The 13,038-nt window shown below is 39.2% G+C and overlaps 1 protein-coding gene and 1 long non-coding RNA gene across 2 annotated transcripts; one reads left to right on the plus strand and one right to left on the minus strand.

Annotated features, from left to right (window-relative positions):
* Positions 1-272: 272 nt before the first annotated feature.
* Positions 273-1,445, minus strand: LOC130193074 (uncharacterized). Its single transcript, XR_008831507.1, has 2 exons — positions 989-1,445; positions 273-747 (listed from the first exon to the last, which is right to left on the minus strand). It is a non-coding gene; the product is annotated as an uncharacterized LOC130193074 (long non-coding RNA).
* A 4,868-nt stretch (positions 1,446-6,313) lies between these two features.
* calca (calcitonin/calcitonin-related polypeptide, alpha) lies at positions 6,314-7,725 on the plus strand. The gene is made up of 3 exons (XM_056413103.1): positions 6,314-6,440; positions 6,730-6,861; positions 7,403-7,725. Exons 1-3 carry the CDS (start codon positions 6,334-6,336, stop codon positions 7,578-7,580), a joined length of 417 nt encoding a protein of 138 aa, XP_056269078.1. The 5' UTR covers positions 6,314-6,333; the 3' UTR covers positions 7,581-7,725.
* Positions 7,726-13,038: the final 5,313 nt, after the last annotated feature.

Consider the following 13,038-nt stretch of genomic DNA (forward strand, 5'->3'; position numbering starts at 1 on the left):
CATACCTGCAATACTTTTCACACCTAAAATTAAATTTCACGCTAGATTTAGTGGCTAGTTATTTTTTATTTGAAAATAGTTTGCTGGACTATATTTTTAGGGTGGATAATGTTATTAATATTGCTATTATGGCAATATTACCAACCCTAGATTGTATGTTCATAATCAGGGCCGGAGTGGGGCCACTTTTCAGCCCGGGAATTTCAGGCTCAAGACCAGCCCACTTTTTTCATGGTAGGCCTATAGTGGAAATTGGATAAATGAAGCAACAGTTCAGCTCTTACTATCCTGTAGTTCTTTTATTAATACCATGGTCCAACAAATAATGTAACGGTTAAATACAACAATAATAATCCACTTAAGATGAGAAGTTAACAAAAAATATGCACAACATTAAAAAAGGCAGAAGGGCGTAGCAGGGGTGTCAGACTCAGATTAGGCAGTAGGCCAGATTTGTTGGAGTGAGACCTCATGGGAGCCGTCATTGTCATGGTCATTGTCATGGTCATTGTCATTTTTCTGCATGAGTATTATATAGTGGTGACTTACTCCTTTACTACACCCACTTCTGAGTAAAAAAAGCATATTGGTTCATCAAGTACTGTACTGCTCTTTCTTAGAATATATAACTTTAATTCATATAGTGTCCACTGTTATCCTCTCTACCTGTCCCTGTCGTCATGGCCTCATTGCAAATGTCGGGCTCATCATTTTCAGCAGGAGACTGTCTTATCTGCTGCTCCGAAGCTACAAAGAAAAATTAAGAGTGATATTACTGCATACTTCAATATCAATATCAATAGTATATATCAATATTTGCAAAGTCTATGGATCGCCATATTTTGGGTGATATAAAAAGGCTAATATTTTAATTCAATTTAATATTTTGCTTGAGAATAGGTTGACAACGCTACAATGATATTAATCAAGGCTACAACGTTAGCCGAATAGTTATGTTGCTAATCATTAGGCCTTTGTCTCTCTTTACCAGTTGCCACTTGTGTTTGTCCTCTTGAAAATAAATCTGTAAGCTTGGCACATTTGGCAGCATACTCCTCCAATGCCTTTCTTTTTTTCAACCTGGCCCTCTTCCTCCCGTCCATCCTCCCTGACGCGATCGTTGCGGTCGGGCCGGCCCAGCTATCCGTAGCTGAGAAAACTTTTGGAAAAGACGGCTAAGGACCGAACCAACTCTATTTTGGAGGGGTGAAGTTCTCCTCTCCCAAATTGAGTTGGTTGAGTTCCATAATGGACTGAACCAACTCTATTATTTGGGAGGGGTGAAGTTCCTCGCATGGTACAACCCATGCAGAGGCTGCGGTGTCAGAATGCTGAACGTGTGTAGCCCACTTTAAGAGAAGATGGACTAACGTGACAAATGTCAACAAATAAAATTCTCGACCGGCCCAGAAATGAAGCGGCCCACCGGGAACTCTCCCGATTCTCCCGATTACCCACCCCGGGCCTGTTCATAATGTTCTAGAGACCATGATAACATTTGAGGTAGACATGTATTCCTTGGAAGTGGAGTTAGCTTTGGCTTTATTCATAAACTCTGAATGAATAATGTATACTATGTTTATATGGGGGACAACAGGGAAAAGAAACAAGCTTATGACATCATGGGAAGCTAATTAACTTAGTTGCATGCTAGTATGACTACAGAAATAGGAAGATCAGCATGCTCACCACAAGCGATATGCAAGAAAGGAATTGAACCCCGAACCCGCCTTTTAATCTTAAAAGTTGAATATTAACAATCTAAAATTCAGTCGGGTGAAAATAAATATTCTCCCTCCCTCAAATGTAGATACTTTGTGTTGACTGTTCCTTCGGTGTAGTGGTCAAAGTAAGTACTGCTTTGGCTGAGCTTTTTAGAAGAAAACCTAAACTAATTTCAAGCTTCAATTTATACGATCAAACTTGTGTACAAAATGTGAAAACTGAGTGAAACTGAATTACATATCAATCACAATATCATAAAAGTCACTAAGAGAAGTCAGAACTTACCTCAGACAGAACTCTTCGAAGGCGATGCTTTAAATGAAATAAGAAAGTCTCTTTGGTTTGTCAAACATGAATTTCATGGAGATAAATTAAGAGTAAGCACGTTTCTGGTGTTACCCATGTTTTTCTTTTCAAGCATATACACTTTGCCCCAGTAAGCTTTCCCTTCACCCAGACACATCAAAGGTTAGGTCATGCACTTCTCATAGAGGTCAAAGGTGAAGGAAGGCACCACATTCCAAACATGCATTCGTTTTGTGTTGGCTGAAAGCTGAACTCATCCAGACAGTGCAAGACTGTGCGTGGATGTTCTAAAAACTTACATACGTAGGACTTTTTATTTTATTTCTCGCCAAATAAGTCGGAATCTTGGTCAATATATTTGACATAATCCCATTCATTCACTATACATGTATTTATTAATTCACGTACTCTTTTGCCAACAGGTTTCTGCGATATGGTCTGCAGAGGGAAGTTGAGAAAGGATGGAGCTTGCAAGGGTTAATCCAAGAAACGATCATCTCATTAATGGGGGTTTAAACTAGAAACCGTTGTATCTTCTGTAGAACCATGCTCTCCATGCTGCTGTGGGATAAGTTCACCTTGACTGGCTCCTCATTAGACGTGAAGTTGTTTACCCAGCCGCTCCTTCCTGCTGAGGCAGCTGGTGGAAGTTTATTTATTTTTGTTGGTGTAAGCTTCTTTTTTTTCCCCAATCATTCATATTTGTTAGGGCTACCTAATGAGGATATTCTTGCAAATGACTTATTTGCTTCTTGCAAGCTCCAGAGACTCAAAAGCAATTCTGGAAGCGTTAAACACATCTGTCAAATGTAATCAAATAAACATGTTCTCACTGTTGGATTTATCAAAGCAACACGAGTGTCCAGGCGGTTAACGTTGACCGTATTTTGGCATTGGTCCAGAAAAAAACCAAAAACAGAACCAGGTTTATTTAAAACAATATTTGACATCATGAATCTAGAGGTGTAATATGAGGTGCAAAATAAGCAGGATTCGTTAAATCTGGAAGGAAGTGGAGAAAAAAACAGGAAGACATAAATATGATCAGGTTAAAGGTGTGGCACTTCATTTTCATCTAATCTGGAGAAAAAAATGATATCTGTATTTGGTATATAATCAATGCAATATGGAATAATATTTACATTCGTAAATATTTTTCAAGGAGCAATTTGACTAAGAATCAGCCAAGAAAAAGCTGCAGCATACATATTGTCATATCACCGCACCCTATCCCGGGTTCATTGTATTCCTGTCCTGATATCAAGGCATAGGTTTTAATGCATTATAAGGCCATTTGAAGAGTGTTCTTCCTGATTAGCTAAAGTGTGTGTCATTGTGTGTCATGTTTGTTTAGGTGGGTCCCTTGTCTACTGTGGTTCTACAGTAAATTATTTACTATCCGGATGACTGGAATTATCAAGTGCATGAGGAAAATCAAATGACTGACCTTCCCTGGTAATACTAATGTTATCCAGAACCTCTTTTTTCCAACAACATAATGGAAGAGGCAGGAAGATCCAAGAGGTCTTGTAATCCCTCTGCAACCACCAGCCGTGTGTTTCAATGTTAGTTCCGGTTTGGTCAGCTTTCTAATGGAGAGCAGCAGGTGTACGTCCCTTTGCTAATGGATACTTCATCTCATGTTTGTAATTCCATGAGGTATGAGGGTCAAGTGATGTTTTTTGTGAAGTGCACAAACCGATTAAAGCTTTTCCACCCAGTTGCTGTTTCTTCTCCTCATTGCCCTGTGTTTAAAATGTCACTGTGTTGTTTTAACACTTTTTTGTAAAGCCAAAGAATATTTTTTACACAGACAATAAAGTTCCTCATCAACTGTTTCATTTCATGCTTTCTTCTTTCGGACAGTTCCAATAAAAAAATGTCTAGTTGACCTATTATTTGCATACAATATCAAGACCTATTTAACGATGGCTTCTGTTCAGCTTGCCTTCTCAGATTCAACATTAGTCTGGTGGCTTAGAAGGGCGAGAATTCAGCGGACTGACTCACGATGATCCATATATATGCTCAAATGTCTACACTCCTCACGTACCAACTTTAATATTTAATATACATCCTAACCCTAGTATCATTCCAGCTGATTATTAATCAACTCTCGCTGCAAGATGTTGATATGACTGAGCTCTGAAGGAGATTCTCTGAGAGACTTTTTTATTCCCAGCCAAGAACGGTGGCGTTTCGTCTCTGGGAGACGACGCGCTCACACACTGACCTCTCTGTCATCGATGCTCTCCTGTGTTTCAATTAATTTGATCAAGCCAATTCGTGCCAAGCATTAGGGACTGTTAGCAGTGTGAGATAATTGCATTCTTGACAAGACACTTTTCCCCTTGGAATGTAATTTCTCTGCCTTACCTCGTGTGGCTGATCAGAGCCGGCCGCGGTGAACCGAGACCCGGCAGCAACGAAGTGGAGAGTATTTACTTCTACACAGACTAGTGTCTCTTGTCATCGGAGAAGAGACATCCTTCTTATCTGAGTGAGAGAGATGGTTAGCATGACTTTTGGCTTTTGTATTTATAATCATTTTGGAGAATTTCCAAACAGTGGGGTTGTTTGAGCACTGACATCTGAATTCGGTCCACTGTGATTTTCTATCTTCACATTTCTGCTGTACTGGGTTGACGTTTCATGAGAAGCTGGAGATGAACAGTAAACTAAATATATTCACTTTAGACTTCTTTGGGAGGTAATAAAGGAAACAATAATCATTATGTGTGTATGTTTACTGTTGGAATCTCTTTCTCTAAAGTCTGAAGTCCGCCATGAGCAGCTTCTGATCTCATATGGAGCTGTTGGAGACACATTTAGGCTCCTGGTACAGAGCCTGCAGGTCTGCTCAACAGTACTAAAAGGCTCATTCACACCAATGAGTTTCCTTGTGACGCAAAAACTAACTGAGAGGCAGAGTGCGTTATATATCATCCAATATTCTTACATAAGGTGGAATTACAAGATGTGCCGGAGACCAACAGCACAGTAATTAGTTCAGAGAAACTGTATGGACTGAATGCTATGGAAAGGTTTAGTTTATTCAGGGACACTATTCCCATTCAAGAAAGGCTTCATTTTACTCAATTTGACATAAATTATGAAAATATACAGGATAAAAACGTTTTTTAGCAGTGTCAAATGAGCCAATAATATATTGAAACATGCAAACTGTAAATTGTTTGTCTGCTTGATGGCGTTCTGATGAACACATGAACCTGCGCTTAGCCTTTAACCCCATACCACGTTAAAATGCATTTTTATTGATTGACTGCAGCAAAGGCTGTTACAAGTTGTTTTGTTTTGTTTAAGACATTGCTATCTGGTAATATGTAATGACATATGAATCACTGTCTTCATAAATGTGATGAATCTTATGAGTAATAGTGGGTACGGCACACCTTTGGATCTCATGCCACTTATTGGCCCTAACCGTGTTCATTGTAATCACTTAAAGAAGATTTGGCCCAACATTAAAAATCACATGGACGTATTTTAATCACAGCGCCAGTGGTGATTTATATTTTAAATTCTCTAAACCATTTAAATTAAAATAACTATGACAGTGAGGTTTTTATTTCTCAGTAAAATATATGGCAGTTCTTTGTTTAATGAAGCAAATATATTAAAGCCATTTACACACAAGCTCTTTTATTGGCTAGATGTAAGTGACGTAGTAATTCTGATTGGCTCGCAGTTTGAGGTGAAACATTTGACTGGCCAATAGACTACGATCAAGCTCACTCACTTCATACAGACACTCATGTTGGACATATATAAAGCCCTGCACTGTACGGAGTGCTCAGCAGATTCACAAGTGAGACTATCATTGCATTTCTTCATTAATAGAAGATTTATTACCTCACTGTGAGTATTGATAAAAGACGGCTTTTTTAAAATGATGTACATTATGCTGTCATTGTTGAATATTAGATGATGCCGTTTTTTGAGAAGGCGAGAATTTAGTGGACTGGATAGCCACCAGTGGATACTGGGTGCTAACAGTGGGGAGAAGCAGCTGATAATTCTGCTAATGGACAGAGCTGCTGTTATAGTTGCTGGCAATGCTATCAGTTTCAGCATACCACCAATAACTCTTCTATCTGCCTCCGCAAGTTCAGCAGCTCTAACAGTGAGGCTGAGTAGGAGGGAGGGAAGATTCATAGCAGTGATGCATGCAGTAGATGAGGAAGTCCGTACTAATAAGAAATCATGTCTACTTGAATCAAATGTTGTGGACATTTAAAAAATATATATTTGCAATATTTTGGATGACCTTGTTTGTATTGTATGTGTTTTCCACAGGGAATTATGATCATGCTGAAACTCTTGAATCTCCTTCTTGCCTGTGCACTGATCAGTTGTCAGATGTACAACTCACAGGCAGCTCCATCCAGGTGAGAGTTATGGCATTATTCCGTAAAGAATAACATATTTGTAAATATTTGTAAACTTTATTTTAATTATTTTAATTATGTTAAGAAATAAATGTGTTCCAAATTATTCCTGCAGAACAGTTTTCCTCGTTTAACATAACTAATCACATACGTTGATGTTTTTTTAATAAGTTTAATTTCCTCAAAACTCCAAAGATCAGTTTGCTTTAAATGTAAAAGTGCTGATGTTTGCTTTTCAAAGAAATGAAACCAATGTTTCCAGATTACTTAATCAAATATGTATTTTCAGAACTAGTAAGGAGTCAATGTTAGATGGAGTCATGCAATCGAATAATGATGCCCAAAGGTTACTCAGAGCTTTCAAGGAGTTCATGCAGATAACATCAGATGAGCAAGAGCACAACACAGCTGATGGAACCAGGTATGGCTTTTATTGTTTGTTGGTATTATTGTACTATTTTAACCCTGATCATAATACATTGTAATATAGAATGTGGCATCTATCTACCTATCTATCTATCTCAGCAACATATAACACACTTTAGTTTATAAGTCCAACAGCTCCAACTTTGGTCTTTATTTATTTTTTATCACGGTATATAGTGAAATTCATATAAAACTACTCTCTGTCATAATCTGTTCATGCATGGACTGGAGTTAGCAATTCATCCATCCATTTATTCAGTATAATAGTAAATGACATGCCTGGAAGGCGTGTCATAAAACTGAAGAGAGCATGACATCAACGGGCAGGAGAGAACATGCATGATATTCTAGAAACTGAACATGCATAGCATGACAGCTCAACTACAACAGATATCTTGATATGCCTCTTAGCATGCAATTCAAATATTAATTTAACGCATGACATTTTAGAAAATCATGCATGTAATTATTAATATTCATGTGCATGCAACAGTTATGTAAGCCTGTTTCTGCACGTTTGTCTCTGTCCCTAACAGCTTGGATAGACCCCTTTCTAAGCGCTGCATCGGCTTAAGCACTTGTATGCTGGGCCAACTCTCCCAGGATATTCACAAACTCCAAACCTATCCCCGCACCAACGTGGGAGCAGAGACGCCCGGCAAGAAGCGAAGTCTCTCTGAGCCATTTGAAAACTACGGCAACTCATACAATTGAAACTCTCATATTCAGCCTGTCTATTCTTCTGTCTGCCTGTGTTAACGTTTGCTTGTTCATCCAGATCTGTTTCCATTCACCAGACTGCTGATGCATGTGAATCCGATTTGTCTGACTAACTTCATAGAAAAAGCTTTGCTTTAATTTTCCACTCTACTAAGGTAGTTCCGTACAATACAATAAAATATAGAAACAGCTAAACACACTTCTAATGTTTCCTCTTCATACTAACCTGGTTCTACTTTAATAAATTCATGTTTTACTTGGAAGCTGTTTTAAATTCCTTCACTATTGAAAACATAGGTTGTACATCACTCATTGAATAAAACATGAAAGGAGAAAAGGGTAAGCATGACAACAATGCACACACAATTCACAGAATCATTTAAAACATTTTTTGTATTTCCATTGTGTTTCATTTGTTGTTAATGATGCTAAGCAATACTGTTAAAACATGTTTCGCTCAGATGACCTGACCTGACCTTGAGTATCCTCCTGTGATGAACTGTGTTCACTCTCTTTTCCATTATTGCAAGTAACGCAACGGCACAGAAGCGGGGATGCAACACATCCACCTGTGTAACCCACCGCTTGGCGGACTTCCTGAGTCGGTCAGGAGGACTGGGACACAGAAACTTTGTTCCCACCAACGTGGGGGCCCTGGCGTTTGGCAGACGGAGGCGGCGCGGCCCTGCGTGAGCACAAGGGCAGACACGCGGTACGTTAGCTCTCATTTCAGCATGCAATGTCCACAACGTACGTCAAGTCATTCAACGTTACAGATGTGTATCATAATGAGTTGTGAAATTCCGATTATGGGTAACTACATTCTAAATCAATCAATTCTGTTATGTTTTTTTAAGTATGGATGTTTACAAGTTACTGTGTTCATTGAGAGAGATCCCTGTGGCCAAAAAAGGTCTTTTACCACTTAGGAACTTTGATAACAATGTATCTCACTTTCTCTAGCTCTATACAGTCAATCTATGAGAAAAAATCTTTCTTTATAGTTTAACTTTTTATTGTTTTATTTTCTCTCTTTAGCTCTTTAGGACAGAGTGCCTTCTTTGAGGGACACAACTGCATCATCATCTACCTGCAAGCACTTGGAAACATGAACATGTACAGAAGACCATTCATCCCAAACATGGACTGATCTCTTGTTTTCAGAAAGCTGTCAGTAAATTCTTCTCGGTCTGTGCTTCAGAAGAGAGAAATAACGAGCACTGGTATCGTCGTCATCAAGGGAAGAAAACCCAACTAAACTTAAATATGTTTTCCTTCGCTCAAAGGGATGACATTGTATTTTTCTCTGTCTTTGCTTGTATTCTATTATTCTGACCTGTATCTGCTTAACAGTTAGGCAAAGTGGAAGTGTGATACTGAATGTCTGCGCTACCAACACATCCTTTAACAACTGTGGCTGTCTTGTGCTTTGATGTAACACTTCTACTTCATTATAGTACACAATGCGAGGGTAAAAAATGTACTCATGATTCTAAATATTGTAATAACCGTGACTTGAAAGAAGGAATAAATTGTATTTTAGCTACATTAGGCTTTCATGTCTTGCTGTGTTTTTGTTTGATTGGGTGATATAAGCTGTAAAACATACCTCTGCTATCCAGCAGCATCTATTTACATTTTAAAAGATTCATAGAATGTGTTATGAGAAGCATCAAATCATGCAGTTTATGATATTCATTTATCATGGGATTAGAGAAAGGCCACATTGCATTTACTACACATGAGTAAGTAAATTACTTTGTGCATTGTAAACTATTATTTGATATTCTTTTGTTATGAGATACAACATCTCAAAACATTAATTCAATACCTGGCTCATTTAGCCATCCAGTAGTTACAATAAGTCACAGTTTTTTCATTTGATATATAAAGCCTCTCTCAAGAACAAGAGGTGTGCTCAACTTCTTTTGTGCTTTGTTGCATCTATATTAACATCTATATTAATCAATATAATTTGTTGTCATGCTCTTTCCCCATCTTCTAACCAAACAGAGGTATTTAACAAACCGTAACCATACTATCTTTGGGCATCTTGTCTGGAATTTATCTTAGTTTAGCTTACACAGCTTAGTTTAGATAACATTCTCTAGTCAAGTAATCATATTTATAGGTTTTGTGATATAATCTGTTTTTGATGGGAAATCTATTGAGAGACTGATTATGAATATATTCTATCTATAGACAGGGAGGGCTGTTTTGGGAAAAACCACCAAGTGAATGCCTGATAAATGCATTTTAAGACATTTGTAAAGAATTTGCCAAAAAATCATCGCCATAAAGCAGGCTTGCTCACTGATTTGTAACATTGCCAACAATAGCCCAAAACACCAAGAGAGATGACATGGCAAAATCTCTGATGGTTGACACATTTATATTGGCTCAATGTACGTAATGCCAAACCCTATTGTGCACACATGTTGTGCTGCAGCTGTTAAATGATCATCGAAAAATGTATAAGATATTTAGTATATTACACCTATTTAACTTAGAGTATGGACATACCACCAGAGGTGGGCGGGCTATTGGGGATACCGGGGAAAATCCCAGGTAGGTCGACGTACATATGATATATATCTGGCATATATCCTTAATCTATCAAACTAACAGAAAGAAAGCTCTCAGAGAGCTTGACTCTTATTCTGATGATTAATAAACAATATTTGTTTACATATTTTGAAAACATAAAAAAATATATGTAAACATATTTTGATCTGGATCTGAACCAGTGAGATGCCGAGATCAGTGAGACGTACGCTAGCTAGGTGACGTTCCACGTCCCTCGAGCTCGTCTCACCAGGTTTCCCTGGTCCGGGCGAGGTAGCTTCATTCATGGACGGCTATTCATCAGGGTTTTTGGACATATACATACACATACGTTGATACGTATATATACATAAACATATATAGAGGCACGTGCACAAACATTGGGGGCAGGTGCTCAAACCCAAAAAAGGGCACCCATTGCCAAAAATGTTTTGTTTCAGAGTTGAAGCATAAGTAGCAATACACAAGTTAAGCTGTCCTTGAACTGCGTTTTCCTCTAGACAGCTAGCTTACATTTTCCTTTAATAATAAAGATGAATTATTATATAGCAACAACAGTACAAGTGTTCTGATTGGCTAATGGGTCGTCATGCCAGCCACGTATTGCCCTCCTCGCTGGTCTGATACGGATCCATATTGCCCTCTGACGTTATTTTCAAAATGAGCGATATTGATAGACATCAACAGCCAAGAGGAAATTCAGAAGCAGCGAAAATGTGTTATTGAAAGTGATGAAAATTAGAAACTATAGTTTGAATCACTTGTGATGTTACTTTACTGTAAATTATAACTATTTTAGCTGAGCTGTGTTGTCCGTTTTCTAGAAGATTGATCGTTGTAAGACTGGAACAGACCAAACAAAGAGATACATAACACATAAAACAATGAGGTACAAGGATAGCGTGACACAGAGACCTAGTATTATTAGCATAATATAACTGCTATTTTCTAGCTGTGAATTCTCGTGACATTTATAAACATACTTTCGAAATTGTCTAAACCCCATCAGAATCAAAATCAGAAACAGTTTTATTGCCAGGAATGTTTACACAAACGAGGATTTTTTTTGGCGGAAGGTGCAACATTTAGACATGACAAACAACAATCAACGCGACAGCAACAGTAAACTTAAGTATAAGATAAGATAAGATAAAGATAAAGATAAAGTGCTCGGACAACAAATAATGTTAAAGTGTTTAGGTGTGTGTTTCAAGAGATGTGTGTTTAAGTTAAAGTGCATGTTACATGTGACGTGTGTGTGGAGGAGGCCTCCAGGAGGGAAGAAGAAGGAGGAGGGAGGAGGAGTAGTAGGAAGAAGAAGAAGAAGAAGAAGAAGGAGGAGGAGGAGGAGAAGGAAGAGGAAGGAGGGGGAAGAAGGAGGAGAGAGGAAGGAGGAAGAAGAGGAGGTAGTTCTGGGGGTGACAGAGTCAGTCAGTGGGGGACCCGGGCTCCATTGATGAGCCCGACTGCTGACGGGAAAAAACTTTTGGTGTGGCGGGAGGTCTTTGTCCTGATGGACCGCAGCCTCCTACCAGAGGGGAGGGACTCGAACAAGGTGTGACCAGGATGGGAGGGGTCAGTGACAATCCTTCTGGCCCGCTTCAGTGACCTGGAAGTGAACAGGACCTGGAGGGAAGGCAGATTGCAGCCAATAACCCTCTCGGCCGAGCGGATGATGCTCTGCAGCCTGCACTTGTCTTTGGCCTTGGCTGCAGGGTGCCAGACGGTGATGGAGGAGCAGATGATGGACTCAACGATGGCCGTGTAGAAGTGTACCATCATTTTCCCTGGCAGGTTGAATTTCCTCAGCTGCCTCAGGAAGAACATCCTCTGCTGGGCCTTCTTGGTGATGGAGCCGATGTTCAGCTCCCACTTGAGGTCCTGGGTGATGATGGAGCCCAGGAAGCGGAAGGACTCCACAGCGTCGACGGGGGAGTCACACAGGATGAGAGGGGCGGGTGGGGCTGCATTCTTCCTGTAATCCACAACTATCTCCACTGTCTTTAGAGCGTTGAGCTCCAGGTTGTTCTGGCTGCACCAGGTCACCAGGTGGTCAGTCTCCCACCTGTAGGCGGTCTCGTCCCCACCAGAGATGAGTCCAATGAGGGTGGTGTCATCCGCGAACTTCAGGAGCTTGACGGACTGGTGACTGGAGGTGCAGCTGTTGGTGTAAAGGGAGAAAAGGCAATTATACAACACAAAGAAGATGCCTGCCTGTATATCTCTCCCTCTCTCTCTTCATTAAACATGACGTCAGTAAACAGCTGGACAAGGCTTTGAAATCACGGATTTTAGGAGCCCAAAATAAATACAAAATATTTTTCCATTTTACCTGGAGGCATTATTTATCAATCTAGATTGTTTTGGAGTGAGTTGTGTGTCGTAGATATCGTCTATAGAGGTGTCTGTCTTCTCCATCTAGTTCCAATATAATGCAACTAGATTGCCCTCGACTTGTGGTCGAGGGCAATCGAGTTACGAATACAGTTGGTAATACATTTATAATATTTTAATGGACAAAAGTATGTAGTGTATACAGTAATATAGCATAGTAATAACAAAGTGTGCTTTCTTAGTCATTGGAATATGCCAAATGTGTAACTTCTAGCATAATATCATATTTATAATATACAAAAAAATTAAATGTCACTCACTGCTGGATGTATAAAGAGCCAATTGTCTGTTGACAAGATCACTATAACAACTTGAAAGGTGGAGATATGTTAATATAGGTTTCACAAATTCTGCTGCCCCCAAGAGAAAACTTTGAGTGAAGTTTCTGCTGCTTTTTGTGCACTTGAGATTAAATCTCAGGTTAGTGCTTACACTGATGTTAAATTAGAGGCCCCATTGATAATTGTGGTACATTAGAGGCCTTTTAAGACAT

The sequence above is a fragment of the Pseudoliparis swirei genome, chromosome 4 (assembly GCF_029220125.1).
Source record: "Pseudoliparis swirei isolate HS2019 ecotype Mariana Trench chromosome 4, NWPU_hadal_v1, whole genome shotgun sequence".
Taxonomy (NCBI): domain Eukaryota; kingdom Metazoa; phylum Chordata; class Actinopteri; order Perciformes; family Liparidae; genus Pseudoliparis; species Pseudoliparis swirei.

Coding starts and splice junctions, on each gene's coding strand:
- calca (XM_056413103.1), top strand. CDS start 6,334: ATGTGTTTTCCACAGGGAATTATGATCATGCTGAAACTCTTGAATCTC. Junction 6,441..6,729: donor TCACAGGCAGCTCCATCCAG/GTGAGAGTTATG, acceptor ATGTATTTTCAG/AACTAGTAAGGAGTCAATGT. Junction 6,862..7,402: donor AACACAGCTGATGGAACCAG/GTATGGCTTTTA, acceptor TGTCCCTAACAG/CTTGGATAGACCCCTTTCTA.